This window comes from Myodes glareolus, chromosome 8, assembly GCF_982192425.1.
Source record: "Myodes glareolus chromosome 8, mMyoGla1.1, whole genome shotgun sequence".
Lineage (NCBI taxonomy): Eukaryota > Metazoa > Chordata > Mammalia > Rodentia > Cricetidae > Myodes > Myodes glareolus.
This window is the reverse complement of record NC_142033.1, coordinates 68,741,946-68,754,490: the sequence shown is the minus strand read 5'-3', so window position 1 is coordinate 68,754,490 and position 12,545 is coordinate 68,741,946. Positions and strand designations below refer to the sequence as shown.

The 12,545-nt window shown below is 49.7% G+C and overlaps 1 protein-coding gene across 1 annotated transcript in view; it reads left to right on the top strand.

Moving 5' to 3' along the window:
* Positions 1 to 12,545, top strand: part of C8H4orf50 (chromosome 8 C4orf50 homolog) — an 88,338-nt gene extending 75,793 nt beyond the window's left edge. The window contains exon 13 of the mRNA XM_087909085.1: positions 5,356 to 12,545. Coding sequence (XP_087765211.1) covers positions 5,356 to 5,442 — 87 coding nt within the window. The 3' untranslated portion in view covers positions 5,443 to 12,545. The remainder of the gene's footprint in view (positions 1 to 5,355) is intronic.

Genomic DNA, 12,545 nt, shown 5'->3' with positions numbered 1-12,545 from the left:
GTCATCATCATATTTTCAGCACAGCTTTGAGAAAGGCCAGCAAATTCCCCACATTCAGCAGATAGAAGGGGAAGGGACCCACAGTTCTTCAGGGCTGCCTGTTGGAGAAAAGCAGAGATGACGCCGCTTTCATGTGTGGTGGGTGGGGCCAGGCATCAACAGACCATTCAAGAGCAGCTACAGGAATGAACTTCGTTTTGATTCCTCTTGAACCCCCAAAGAACTTCCTGCCCGTGGTTGGGTGCATAGAAATATGAATACAGCCCAGGTCTCACTCTAAAGGGGGAAATAATAGGTCATTTATTCTGAGCCAAATTCAGGTTGCCCCAGATAACACTTTTCTCCATGGAAGCAGTTTTGTGAGCTTTTGTAGTCGCAGAAAGAAATCCGCAAACCAAAGCATCAGATGCATTGGAGGGAAGATGGGTACACTGGTTCCAGCCAGGCAGGGCAATCTCTACTGTAGGTCTCTGGTGCCATCTGTTCACAGCCTTGGGTTAGGTATCCAAAAAGGTTTTCCCTGATAATTAAAAGGATGTTAGGTCAGAGAGGTGGCACAGAATGACATGGCTTTTGTCTGGGTGCTTGCGGGTCATAGGATGTCCGGATAAATGTGAGCCGGAAGTGAGGTAGAGACAGTGTTGGCTGAAGAATCAGAAAGTGATTTTTAGTTTGGTTACCACTCTGGGGCCCCTTGCTTTTGGGGGGCCTGTTTCCTGAACTACCTATGTACAGAGGATTCTGGGTGGTCCCATTTCAAGAACTGGTCTGTTCATTCAATGCTGAGATTCATACCTGCCCTGCTTATAGTTGAGTGCAGACCAGGAACTTTCTGACATCTGAATAGAGAAATCAGCGACCCAGTGGAGTAGATGGGGTAGGGACTTAAATTTTGAAGCCTTGTATTTGAAGTTGGATGGGAATCATGGATCTTATGTTTGATTTCCATTATATGGCAGGAAAAAAATGTTGACTCAAGGATTGTCTTGAAACCTGCTGCCTCAGAGGGGAGACTCGTTAAGTTGACTGGGGTTTAACTTGTTTAGGTCCCTCACTGTTCATACTTCCCCATGAGTGGTTTCTCCAGGGCTTGAAATGTTTTGTGTGTGTCTCTGTGCCTTGCTTAAGGGCACCAGTCCTGAGTCTTCCAGACTTCCAGCTGCTAGTGTCACCACTTCCTGGATGTGGGACCTGGCTGTATAGTCAGAAGTGTGGATAAAGATATACATGCATCTTAGATACCAGTAAGATTCTGAGTGTGGCAGCTGTCCAAGGGGATGCCGGTCCAGGGAGGTGCCCACAGTCCAAGCTTCTGGGATGGCATGCTTTGACCTGCTAATCCTATGTCCTGGGACAGTGGGCTGACTCCTACATGGTGGGTTCCTAGGGTAAGGCTCTCTTCGGTGCTCCCATAGGATCCTCCTTGAACTCCAGGCTCCCTGCTTCCATGTCTCCATCACTGTTACTATAGGGACTGGTGCCCCTCTGTCCTAAGAATTGCAAGCACCAATCCCTAACACCGAGCTGTGTCCAGACGCTAAACTGAGCCAAGGATTCAGGGACTAAGCTGGAGCAGGCATTCTGGGGAGCACTGGAAGGACTGGTGGAAATGAATATCTTATGCAGACACAGAAGAGAGTGTAACTGAAATTCCAGCCCACCTTCTGGACACCCACGGTGGCCCCAGCCACAGCAGTAAGTTCAGTCAAGAAGGGCTCAAGTTTTTAGGACATGCAGGAGAGGCAGGCGGAGCTAGATATCATGGAATAGTCTGTGTGCCTTTTTGAGGAGTGTGGCTGCTTCCTCAGAGCAGTGAGAGACAAGGTAGTTTGAGGCAAGGTGATGACATCATCCTCTTTCTAGGAATTCTGGCTGCTGTGTGGAGTAGGGAGGGACCAGCCTGGGAACAAGAGACTGGCAGGAAGCTTCCCCAGGCAGGAAGTGATGGTGGTTGGGCTGGGGTTGGCAGTGTGGAAGAGAAAGGTGGGGTAGAGCTTCCAAACTTGTATTTGGGCTCCTGCCTTCCTTCATTTTTTTCTCTTCTTTCCTTCTTCCTCCTTTTTTTCCTGTCACCCTCCCTCCTTCCTTCCTTTCCTTATCTTCCTCTCTCTCCACCTTCCTTTCTTTCCTTTTCCCTTCCTTTCATTGTTTCTGAGAGAAGGTCTCATAATTAAGCTCAGAATGGCCTAGAACTCACCATGTAGCTCAAGCTACCCTTGAACTTATGGCAATCCTCCTGCCTCACCCTCAGAAGTGCTGGTGTGAGCTCCAGTCTGCTTTTCACGGTCTGATGGGTTTTGATTTGAGAGAGGCTTCCATCTATGTCCCCACTGAGATTTGTGACCTTGTGATCCAGTGAAGCAAATGGTGCCAAGGGCAGGCACATCTATGCCAGCCTCCTGTCGGGCTGCACTCTCTTGCTAAGGAGCTGTCTTCATAAGGGTCTGGTACTAAGTAGGGCATAGACTACTGTCCCCATTTTTGGCCTAATTTCCTGGTACCCCAGGGCTTCTCCCTCCCTATCATGTGGTTGCCTTCCTGCCCGAGCCTCCACCATGGTCTGCTCACACAGGTCCTCCTTCTTTTGATGATGCCAGGAGGCTGAAGCCTGGTCTCATGTTCAGGAGTCCTCTTGACATTCGCAGCCACCTTTTTACAGGCTTCCACCTGCCATCTCAGGAGGCTCTTCCTGGTCCTCCCTTCTCCCACTCCCCACCACCCCAGTATCTTTCCTAAGCCTTCATTCTTTAGCCATTGCGGTTCACTTGGCCAGCGGCCCTCAAGAACAAACATATCCTGACATTGACACATAGGCACGGAGTAGGTAATTAAGGAACAAATGAATGAGAGGGGAGGGAGGAAGGGAATGAATGAGTGCGTGTATAGGTAAAAGAATGAGAAAGCGAGTGAGGAACAGGTCAGCGGGTAGGCAAGCGCTCTCACTGTTCCGCAGTCCTGGGCCCTCAGCTGGAGCCAATCCTGCTGGTCCATGTCTCATCTTCTTCCCTCTTCCTACAGTCCCTTGACACACAGTAGGCCCAAGGATCCTTCTCTCTGTCCTTCAGGCACCTGGATGATTCTACTCCACCTGAGGGCCTTTGCACTCTGATGCCTGGGACCCTTTGCCTTATTTTTCTCCATGGCCTGGTCTCTTTGGTCACTGGGGTTTCAACCCAGATGTCACAGCCTCCGATCTCTACTGACCACGCAGACTTTCTTTCCCCACAGCTTTTTACCTTGTTACTGAATTCCGGATGGTTTCCTCACATCTGTCTTTCTGTCCACCACATCTCTCTTTATCTTTGTTTATCTGCCGTTTAACCTGCTGAGAGAGGTCTTATAATAGCTATTCCAACGTTTTTCTTTACAGGGGTGTGTACATGCGTGGGCAAGCTTTCACACACACACACACACACACACACACACACACAGAGAGAGAGAGAGAGAGAGAGAGAGAGAGAGAGAGAGAGAGAGAGAGAGAGAGATTGCTGTGAACATCTCATTTTAACATCCTTTCTGGAATCCAACTTTTATCCTTAAACTGAACCTGTGAACATCCCATATGGACTTTGGAGGTGGCCCTATGGCCTTTATTAATTCTGTGTATTAATCCTTGTATATTTCTTGGTGAATACAAGATCAGTGCAAGAATTTAAGCATGAACCCTGTGTGTAATGTAAACTAGGGGTGATGCTGTCTTGAGCTGTCAGTGTAAACTAGGGGTGATGCTGTTACTCAGCCCTATCTAGGGACTGTGCTCTGTGCTCAGAATAGAATCCATCTCAATGCAGTGATACCCAAGTACCAGGTGCTGAGGCTACGAGGTACAGAATGCTCGGAACAGAAAGGAGTTCTCTGTATACCCTCTGGATATACAGACCTCTGGAATCTACCCTGTGCACAGGGTCTGAAGAGCTACGGACATTCCTAGGACCTGAGCACTTGTGAAGCTCCACAGAGACTCTGATGGAGAGGGAATTCTGGCCCCAGAGATCCTACGAGGTCAAGGATTCGCACTGAGTTTATTTTTGTCTCATTCCCCACCCCCAACATGTGATATAGCATGCAGGAAGAAAGCTATAAATACATTTTGAAAAGCAAAGCAGTCTGCAGCCACCTACACACACACACACACACACACACACACACACACACACACACACAGAGAGAGAGAGAGAGAGAGAGAGAGAGAGAGAGAGAACAATGAGATCTGTGCTACAGGACTGGGCACTGAGGGTGATGCTGGGGATGACAGTCTTGTGAGGGATGCAGCTCAGACGGTGCTGCTGCTGTCCAACTCCACAGACCCTCGGCATCACAGGAAAGCTGGCCTTGGTGACGTCAGCTGTGGGGTGGCCGCGGAACTGCACAGGGATGTTTCGCTCTGGTAGGGTATCACTCTTCAGGGGTCTCCCTCTGGGCTGTCACACTGCCCAGATATTTGAATGAATCTGGCAGCTTCCCGACGGGCTCCTCTCCAGCCTGCATTTCCCACACCCCACCCAGTTTGCACTGCCTCCAGCCTCTGTGTGTTCTCTGCCTAGAAAACTCCTATGGGTCTCTGATATCCTGCCCAGATATCACGATCTCTAGGCATTCACCAATCCCCAAAGTTTTCTTTCTTATTTCTCCTTCCTCTCTGAACTCTCATCGTGCCCAGGCCTGTGCTGGAGCTTCCCAGCACCCCTCCCTCCTCCAGCCACACAGCCCCTCTCTTTTCAGCTCTCACCATATAGGCTTCTCTCCACAGAACCCTTGCCCAGGCTGCCTGGCAGTCTCCTCTCATTCATGTTCCTGTTCTGCTACCTCCATGGTTCCTTCCTGGCACCTGCAGTAACTGTCCTGATTTAGTACAGCTGTGATGTCCCCACCGCTCACTGTTTCCTCCAGCTCAGTGGAACCGCCACAGGGTTGTCTGTATCCTCTGAACCTGGCACCAGGCCTGGCAGAGGCAAGGATCTGGTAACTCTGCCAACAGAACAGTAAATACACCCCTGAAACCCTGTTGCTCTCTTCCTTTGGTCAGTTCTCAAGCCTTCTTTGGGCCATTGGCCTCCATGAAGGCCTCATGGATACTAGAAAGCCTGTGTGTACCAGACTTGTCCATGTAACACTTTCATAGAGCACACTTGGATCACAGACACCCCAGTAACAAGCCTGCTCTCTGAAAACACCAAGTAGCTTCTTTTCCAAGTATGAGCAGCTGGAGAGTTGTCCTGCAGGCCCTATGCATGTGGAGATTCGAGGCACGACCCCAGCAATCTGAAGGCTGGCCCATCTGGACAGCTCTCAGTGGTGGCCACATGGGTGGCCTGCTCTCTCCAGAGACTCATCTCCCTGCTCTCCCTGTTGCAGGAAAGAAGACAGCACCATCAGGCACATCATGCTGGCAAAGATGAATGGCTGTCCCGGCTGACCAATGGAGCAGAGGTGGCTCTGTGATTTACAGTCCTTGCAAGAGCTGAGTTACAAGCCGCGTCACCAGCCCCTGTCCCAGTCATCATGAGGGGGTGTGTCTCTCTGCACGAGGCCGGTGAGAGCCTCAGAAGTCCCCGGCATTGGCGTGGAGCAATGGCAGGATTCTGGGATTTGGAGTTTCCCGGCTGGCTGTGTTACTTGCACAAATGGCTTAACTTTTTGAATGTTTCCTTCTTAACCTGTTTGGGGAGTCTTTCTCCCATGTGTGATGATTGGCAAGTCATCCTGACACTCCAGGATGGTGACTCTTGTGTTGGAGCTTCTTGGTGTTTGTGAACTATCTTTTGCTCACCTCCCTACTGCCATTCAGGACTTGCTGTCTTGAAGCACACACCGTATCACTGATGTCTCTTCTACCTGCAGCAGGTCATGAGGCCTGCCAAGGATGATTATAAAGCAGCCTTGGTGATGATCTGGACATCATGGAGGCTCTACAGAGTCCCAGGCTGAATGGAGGTCTCACCTGTACTGAGAATTGTCGAGGGAGAGCTCCCCCCCCCCAGCTGTCATCAGGTTCTCAAAGCAACAGACTCCGTGTCAAATAGGGGTAGAAAGAGAATTCTGCAGGGGATCTAGATAGCTGCCTCTGCCCCTACCTTGCTGGTGACCCTTAGGCAATCCCTTGGCCCTTAAGGGCTTCAGCTCCTCATTTGTGTAGCGGATACACCCACATGCTTTCCAGTTCACTGGCAACTGCAACATCTCCCTGTCTGACACCATGGCTCAGTCCCTCCTGGTTATGAGCTCCTTTTGCTGGTTTCTCCTAAGGAGCAGGTTCTGACTCATGGGAAAGTCTCCAGGTAGCCTCTCTTCTTCCAGGAGGAGGAAAGAGAACTGCTTATCCAAACACAGGCCACTTCTAACAACTGTGTCCTCTACTTCTCCCCTAGGTAGTCACAGCATGCCAAGCAAGCAACACATACCAATGCCTTGTCCCATTTCTGTGTTCTTCTCCAGGGGTTTAGTTTCCTTGAAGGGGTAGGGTATTTCCCTTTAAGGGTGATGGGGCTGGCTGGTTCTGGTAGATGGGTATCTAACAGGACCTTTGAGATCTAAGTACTCCCAGAAGATACAGGACCACAGGATATAGGAGTGATAGATAACCTATGTGCTCAAACACAGAATCTAGCCCACAGTAGATAGCATACAGGCTACCCTTGGAGGGTCTTGCCAAAACCCTGTCTGTGAGTTGTGGTTCTTATTAGGCTGAAGGTACAGAGTATGAACTCAGTGTCATGACCATCTCAACCCTCCAGCTCACTGCACTGAGCACATCCACACACTCAGTGCTGTGCAGTCATAGCCTCTACCATCTCCAGGGCTCTTTTGTCTTCTCAACTAAAACCCTATGTCCATTACACACTAGCTCCTCTTCCTCTTGGTCCAGACCCTGACAGCCCTGAGAGACTCTATGTCTCTCTTGTCTGATTGCCCTAGGAACAGCAAATAACATGTATCCTGTGACTAGCTTCTTGGGCTCTGTATGATGTCTCCAGAGCCTGCCTATGCTAATTATGCATCAGAATGCCCTTTGATAAAGCCAATACTGCGTGTACTGGCCACATTGTTTGTCCTCTCACCCAGCAGTGACATTGGGATCTTTCGAACACAGGACTGGTGTTGCTAGGAAGGTGAGCACTCAGATATGCTGATATGCTTTATTCCGTGTGTGTGTGTGTGCGCGCGCGCATGCGGACTAACTTAACATTTAAAGCCCAGACATTCCCTAGGAAGTTTCTGGAGAACATCTGGGTTCTCCAGAAAGCTGTGGGATCTTGTCACTTTGCTCCCCCAACCCCTTGTCTTTTGGGCCACCATGGGAGCGGTGTGAGGCTGCTCTGCTGTCTTCCAATGTCAAACACCTGTCCTGATGCCTTGGGAATAGACTATTCTCCTCAACCCACTCCAAAGGCCAGCTGGCTGCCACCTTACCGTTATTCAGTGACAGTCTCTCAGCACTGCACGTAGCAGTGGCAGTACAGATATCAGGAAGGGTCAGAGCCTCAGCCTACGTATGACAGGGAGTGATACCACCATTCTCCCTGGGATAAACTGGGCCCTGTACTGCCCATCCACCTCAGGGCAAAGCCCTGAGCTATTTGAGTCTCAATTCTGTCTCGTGGAGGAACACTGGAGGAAAAGCCCTTTCTCTGGCAGCCTGGAGGAGCTAAAACAGAGGGCAAAGTGTGTTTGGAAGGTGATGATAACAACTCAGGCCAATCCTGGAGACTGAGTGTGCATGGAGAGGGACTCCTTCCTTGTGCTGTAAAGTGGAAAGGAGGCTTGCACAACCTAGGACCATTCCCAGGACTCACGAGGCCTGTGGGAAATTAACTTGGCATATACCAGGTATTCCATAATTGTTTCTTTCTAGTCAGTGGGGTCACTTCTGAGGTCTCCCAAACACTTTCCCTTTCCCAGAAAAAGTCAAGATGTCTAGGGAGCACCTGGCTTTGGATTTGCCTGCTTGATTTGAATCAGCCTGTAGTGGGCATCCTCCGGGCCATCTGCATAGTCTTCTCAGTACCAGGAGGATAGACTTAGAAGTTCAAGATCAGCAAAGCTTGTGCTAGGCGTGGTGGCACTCATCTTTATCCTGGCATTTGGGAGACAGAGGCAGGTGGATCTCTGTGAGCTTGAAGTGAGTCCCAGGCCATGCAGGGCTATACTGTGAGATCCTCTCTTTATAATACAATTCTCCAAATACTTCTTCCACAAGGAAGGGGCACAGGTGGCTTTTTAGTTCCTGTTGGCTCACTCCAGAACTCACAGGCACTTGATGTCATGACATAATGCTTTCCAGATCTTATTTATTGATTCAACCAATGGCATTGACTAAGAGTCAGGCTAGCCCCTTCAGCAGGTGTCCACTGTGGCCAGCGTTGGTGGCTCTGCTCCATGCTCCATTTGAATAGTCCTTCTCCCTGACTTTGCCTTCAAGGGGCATCCATGGCTGGATGGGGTGCTTTTTGTCTTCCTGGGCCAAGTTCTAGGTGGTCTGTTTGTCCTGGGGTCCCACTGGTCTCTCCTCCCACTCAACACCGAGGCTGTTGCTTGCTCTTTTCCAAAGCCTGGATGGAGACGTATGAAACATCCCCTAACTCGAGACACCCCTGGACCACACATGGGGGATCCTTTGAGATCAGACATGGACCCAGGAGAGCCCAGTCTCTTCCTCTTTGGGCTTTGGATGAGATAGGGCACAGATGGAAAAGGCTCTTGTCAACTTACATTCTGTGGGAAAAGACCAGATTGGTGCTGTTTGACTTTCATGTGCTAGCTAGAATACAGAGACCACCTGGCATAGGAGGGGTGGAAAGGATTTAAAGCCAGAGCCACAAGGCTGCAGGGAGCAGTCTGAAGCTCTGACACTGAAGACACCCCCTAGCCCATTTCCTCACCTGGCAGCCTGGGTCCTAACACAGTCACCCACACCAGCATCTGCCGGGGGCACCAGTGAACAGGCTGGGTAGGGAAGCACTTTGCAGACCTGAGCACAGTAAAGGTGCTTTGTTCAGGCTGTTACTTTGGTGTGCGTGTGTAGCGTACCTACTGTGTGCCTTGTGACCGACGTAATCAGTCTGCCTCGAGATGATTTGGAATATGTCCCTGGACTGAGAAGGATTGCCTGTCAGATGGCTGTACTACACATTCATAGATCATGACTAACAACAGCCAGAGAGTTGGCATGGCAACGTTTTCCCCTGAACTACGAGGCAGTATGCTTAAAATAGGTACGCTGGAGGTGTGGCAGCCGCCGAGATGGATTGCTCTGCAGGCTGAACTGGGTGGTAAGCTCAGGGTGGCCATGTCCTTGTCCTTCCCCAGCAGGTCAGCAGTGCAGGGACTGAGATGGTCAACCGGGAGCATCCCCTGTGGAATCTGGGGAAATCCGTTTCCTTCGTGAAGCCCAGAAAACTTAAAGTGGGACATCCTTAGCTAAGGGACCCCAGATGGGACGGAACCAGGTTCTGATCTCTTGTGGACTACTGACCAGCAGTGCCGTAGTGCAGCTGCTTCCGATTGAGGATGTGGCTCGTTTTGTCGTGGGTTTCAATGTGAATGGCATCATTTAACACCGAGACTGAGTTCCAGTCCTCCTTTTCTGTGGGATTCATGTGTGGGCTCCTCCTTGGGAAGTCCGGAGTCCTGGAATAGCTTGGAACTCTTACTTTATGGCTGGACTTGTGTGAGTGGGGTTTGGCTCGACCTCTCCCTACTTCCCCAATGTTCAGACCAGCAGAACTGACCAGAAGCTCATGAACATGAGGTTGAAGATGCAGCTCGACTGGTAGAGAGTTTGGCTGGCGTGTGTGAGGCCCATCCAGCCACCGTATACCCTGCATGTGATGGTGAACTCCCAGCATTCCAGGGGTGGAGCAGGAGGATCAGGAGTTCAACTTACCTTCAGCTACATGGCAAGTTTGAAGCTTCCCTGAGATCTACAGATACTCAAGAACAAAACACAACAAACCATGAATTGGGGAGGGTGTGTTGTTACATGCCTGTTATCCTCACATCTAGCACTCGGGAGGTGGGAATAGGAGGATCCAGAGTTCAGGGCTAGCCTGGGCTCTGTGAAATTGTCTGATAAAAATGTTCCTGAACCATCTGTGATGAGATTCATCTGTGAGTCTGATTCATCATCACTGCAGAGAATGGGGACCCAGGTCTCACACAAGAGTGCCCTGCACTCCTTTTGCTCTGCAGGTGATTGAACGAGGTCAATAATTTCAGGGACTGTTCCTCCTATAAGCTCTCAGCTGCCTGAAAGAGACTCATGGCTTGTGCTTGTTTCCAAGTGGAGGGGCTAGAAGGTGAGGCTTTCCTCCTTCCCTCCCTTCCTTCTTCGTCCTATCCTTCCTTCCTCTTTCTCTTTCTTTCATTTTTTTTTTCGGGACGGGGTGGGATTGAGACACTCTCGTGGCTTTGTGTAGCCCAGGTTGGTTTTGTACCTCTGATTCCCTGCTTCTGCCTCCCAAGTACTGGGATGCTGACATGTGCCACCCCTGGCTTGGAAAGTAAAACTTTTTAAGGCTTCAGCTTGTCAGAACAGGGCACTAGACAGTTTTGACATCTTTCCGATGATCCGTGTGTTCTCCTTGCTGAGACAGTGGGTGCTCGGCTCACCTGCAGAGGTTGTCCTGGATGGGACCAGAGCAAAGATGCTTTGGGGAAGCTCTGAGACAGGCATCTTGGGGAGATAACGATCCACTTTCAGACAGTGAACCAATGTCGTCCCCCCCACCCCTATTCCCTGCCCTAGACAACCCTGTGGGCTTCTCCTGTGCTTCATTTTGTATTTATTTTTACTGTCCTCAAGGAAAGAAGTGTGCGGGTAGCAAGTTCCTATCTTTGAAATATTTCTGACCACAAGTCAGCTTGGTGACTTGACTGTTGAGGCTCTTGTGAGCCTCGGTGTGTCTTGTGGAGCCAGAGCACACAGTGAGAGATGACCTTCAGTTCTTTGTGACAAGTCTTGATGATGGGGTCTTGGTGGCCAATCACTGCAGAACTACCTGAAAATCTAGGGAATGGAATGTCCCTCTAGCATCTTCCTTGCATCTTGAAGTCTTCTGGGCCAGAAACACTATGAGAGGCAAATCTACCAGTTGCTCAATAAACGGCAGCGAATTTCATTCCTGCATTGGTGCCCCTGGCTAAGTGTATCCTACTCGGCTTGAGCATAAATACTTTGAGATTCTCTGGTGCCTTATAGAAAAGGTTCATACCTTGGACCCAAAGTCATTTTGGACTAAGTAAGTGCACCGTGAGATTGAAGGGCAGTGTTTTCCTCATTTCATCCGATCTCCACTCATGCTCTGATTTCATAAATCCTTGCTGCCCCACAATCCGACTTTGGCCTTGTGAGAAGACTGAACCAAGCCACAAGAGAAAGGCTTTCTTCAAAAGCATGTTTTTTGGGGGGTGGTTGTTTCCATGACAAAGGATGACCTGATGGGATCTTTAATGATGAGCAAAAGAGAAGCGAAGAATGGATGAGATTCATTGTCAAACATGGCTGAAAACTTGATTTCAATTCGGTGTCATTTTCTTTTGCAACTGAAGAAGTATAACGCAGTGTGAGTGTGTGTAAATATGACCTTGGACTAGTGGTGGGGGAAGTGGAAGCTAGGTCAAGGATAATTCTCAGAGTCTTCACTAGCCCAAGTACAAGGCCAGTAGAGGTGGGAGGGTTAGTGAGAAGCCAGATCCACACCCTGAGCTCGAACTCTGGCAGGGCCACCAACCTGCCGTGGAAGCTCAGACTGACTCTCCTGGCCTCTCTGGGGGCAACAGTGGGAGGTGGGTGTGAGGATTAGTCTGTGTGTCTGAAAACACTCAAAGAATGTTGACAGACACCAGGGACTTCTGTCACTCCCCTGAAAGCAATCTGTATGCAGACAACTCTGAGCAAGTCAGAGCACAGGCTACCCCCTTGAGCTGGGGGCTAAAGCTTTTCATGGCCAGCGAGGGAAGGGAATAGGAATCACTGGCTGGGTTGCTGAAGAGAGTCCCTGGCCTTCTCAGCCTTTGGGGGTGAGAACTGGGAAGGAGCAGAAATCACAGGACAAATGTAAAACACAACAGCATTTGAGAGGTTGTGTATATCCCAGTCAGGTCACAGGTTTACAAGAAGCTTACAGCCCACTGCTGAACTCTAAAAGGACTCTTCCACAACCGTGTTAACAAAACCAAGGTCAAAATTTTAGCAGACCAGCCATGTTCCTCTCCCGGTGAACCACTGTGGTTCACAGAGACATGGTCCAGTGACAGGCAGAGCCCCGAGGGATTGGCAGTGGCTGTCCCATAGCACTCTGCGTGCAGAGTGGCGAACAGAATGATGGGTATTTGTTAGCCCCTCCCATCACCACTCAGACCTGTGTAACTCAGGCTCAGTTGCCCCATCAGGATTTCTAATGATAATCCCGTCTTGTGTAAATTAGAACAGGATGTTCTCTTGTTATGCAGAGGTATTTTTCTATGTTAGTGAAATGTATACTTTGTTTAATTTTGTACATTAAAACATATGCTTTTTTCATGATTAAAGTATTTTTTTCCTTTTA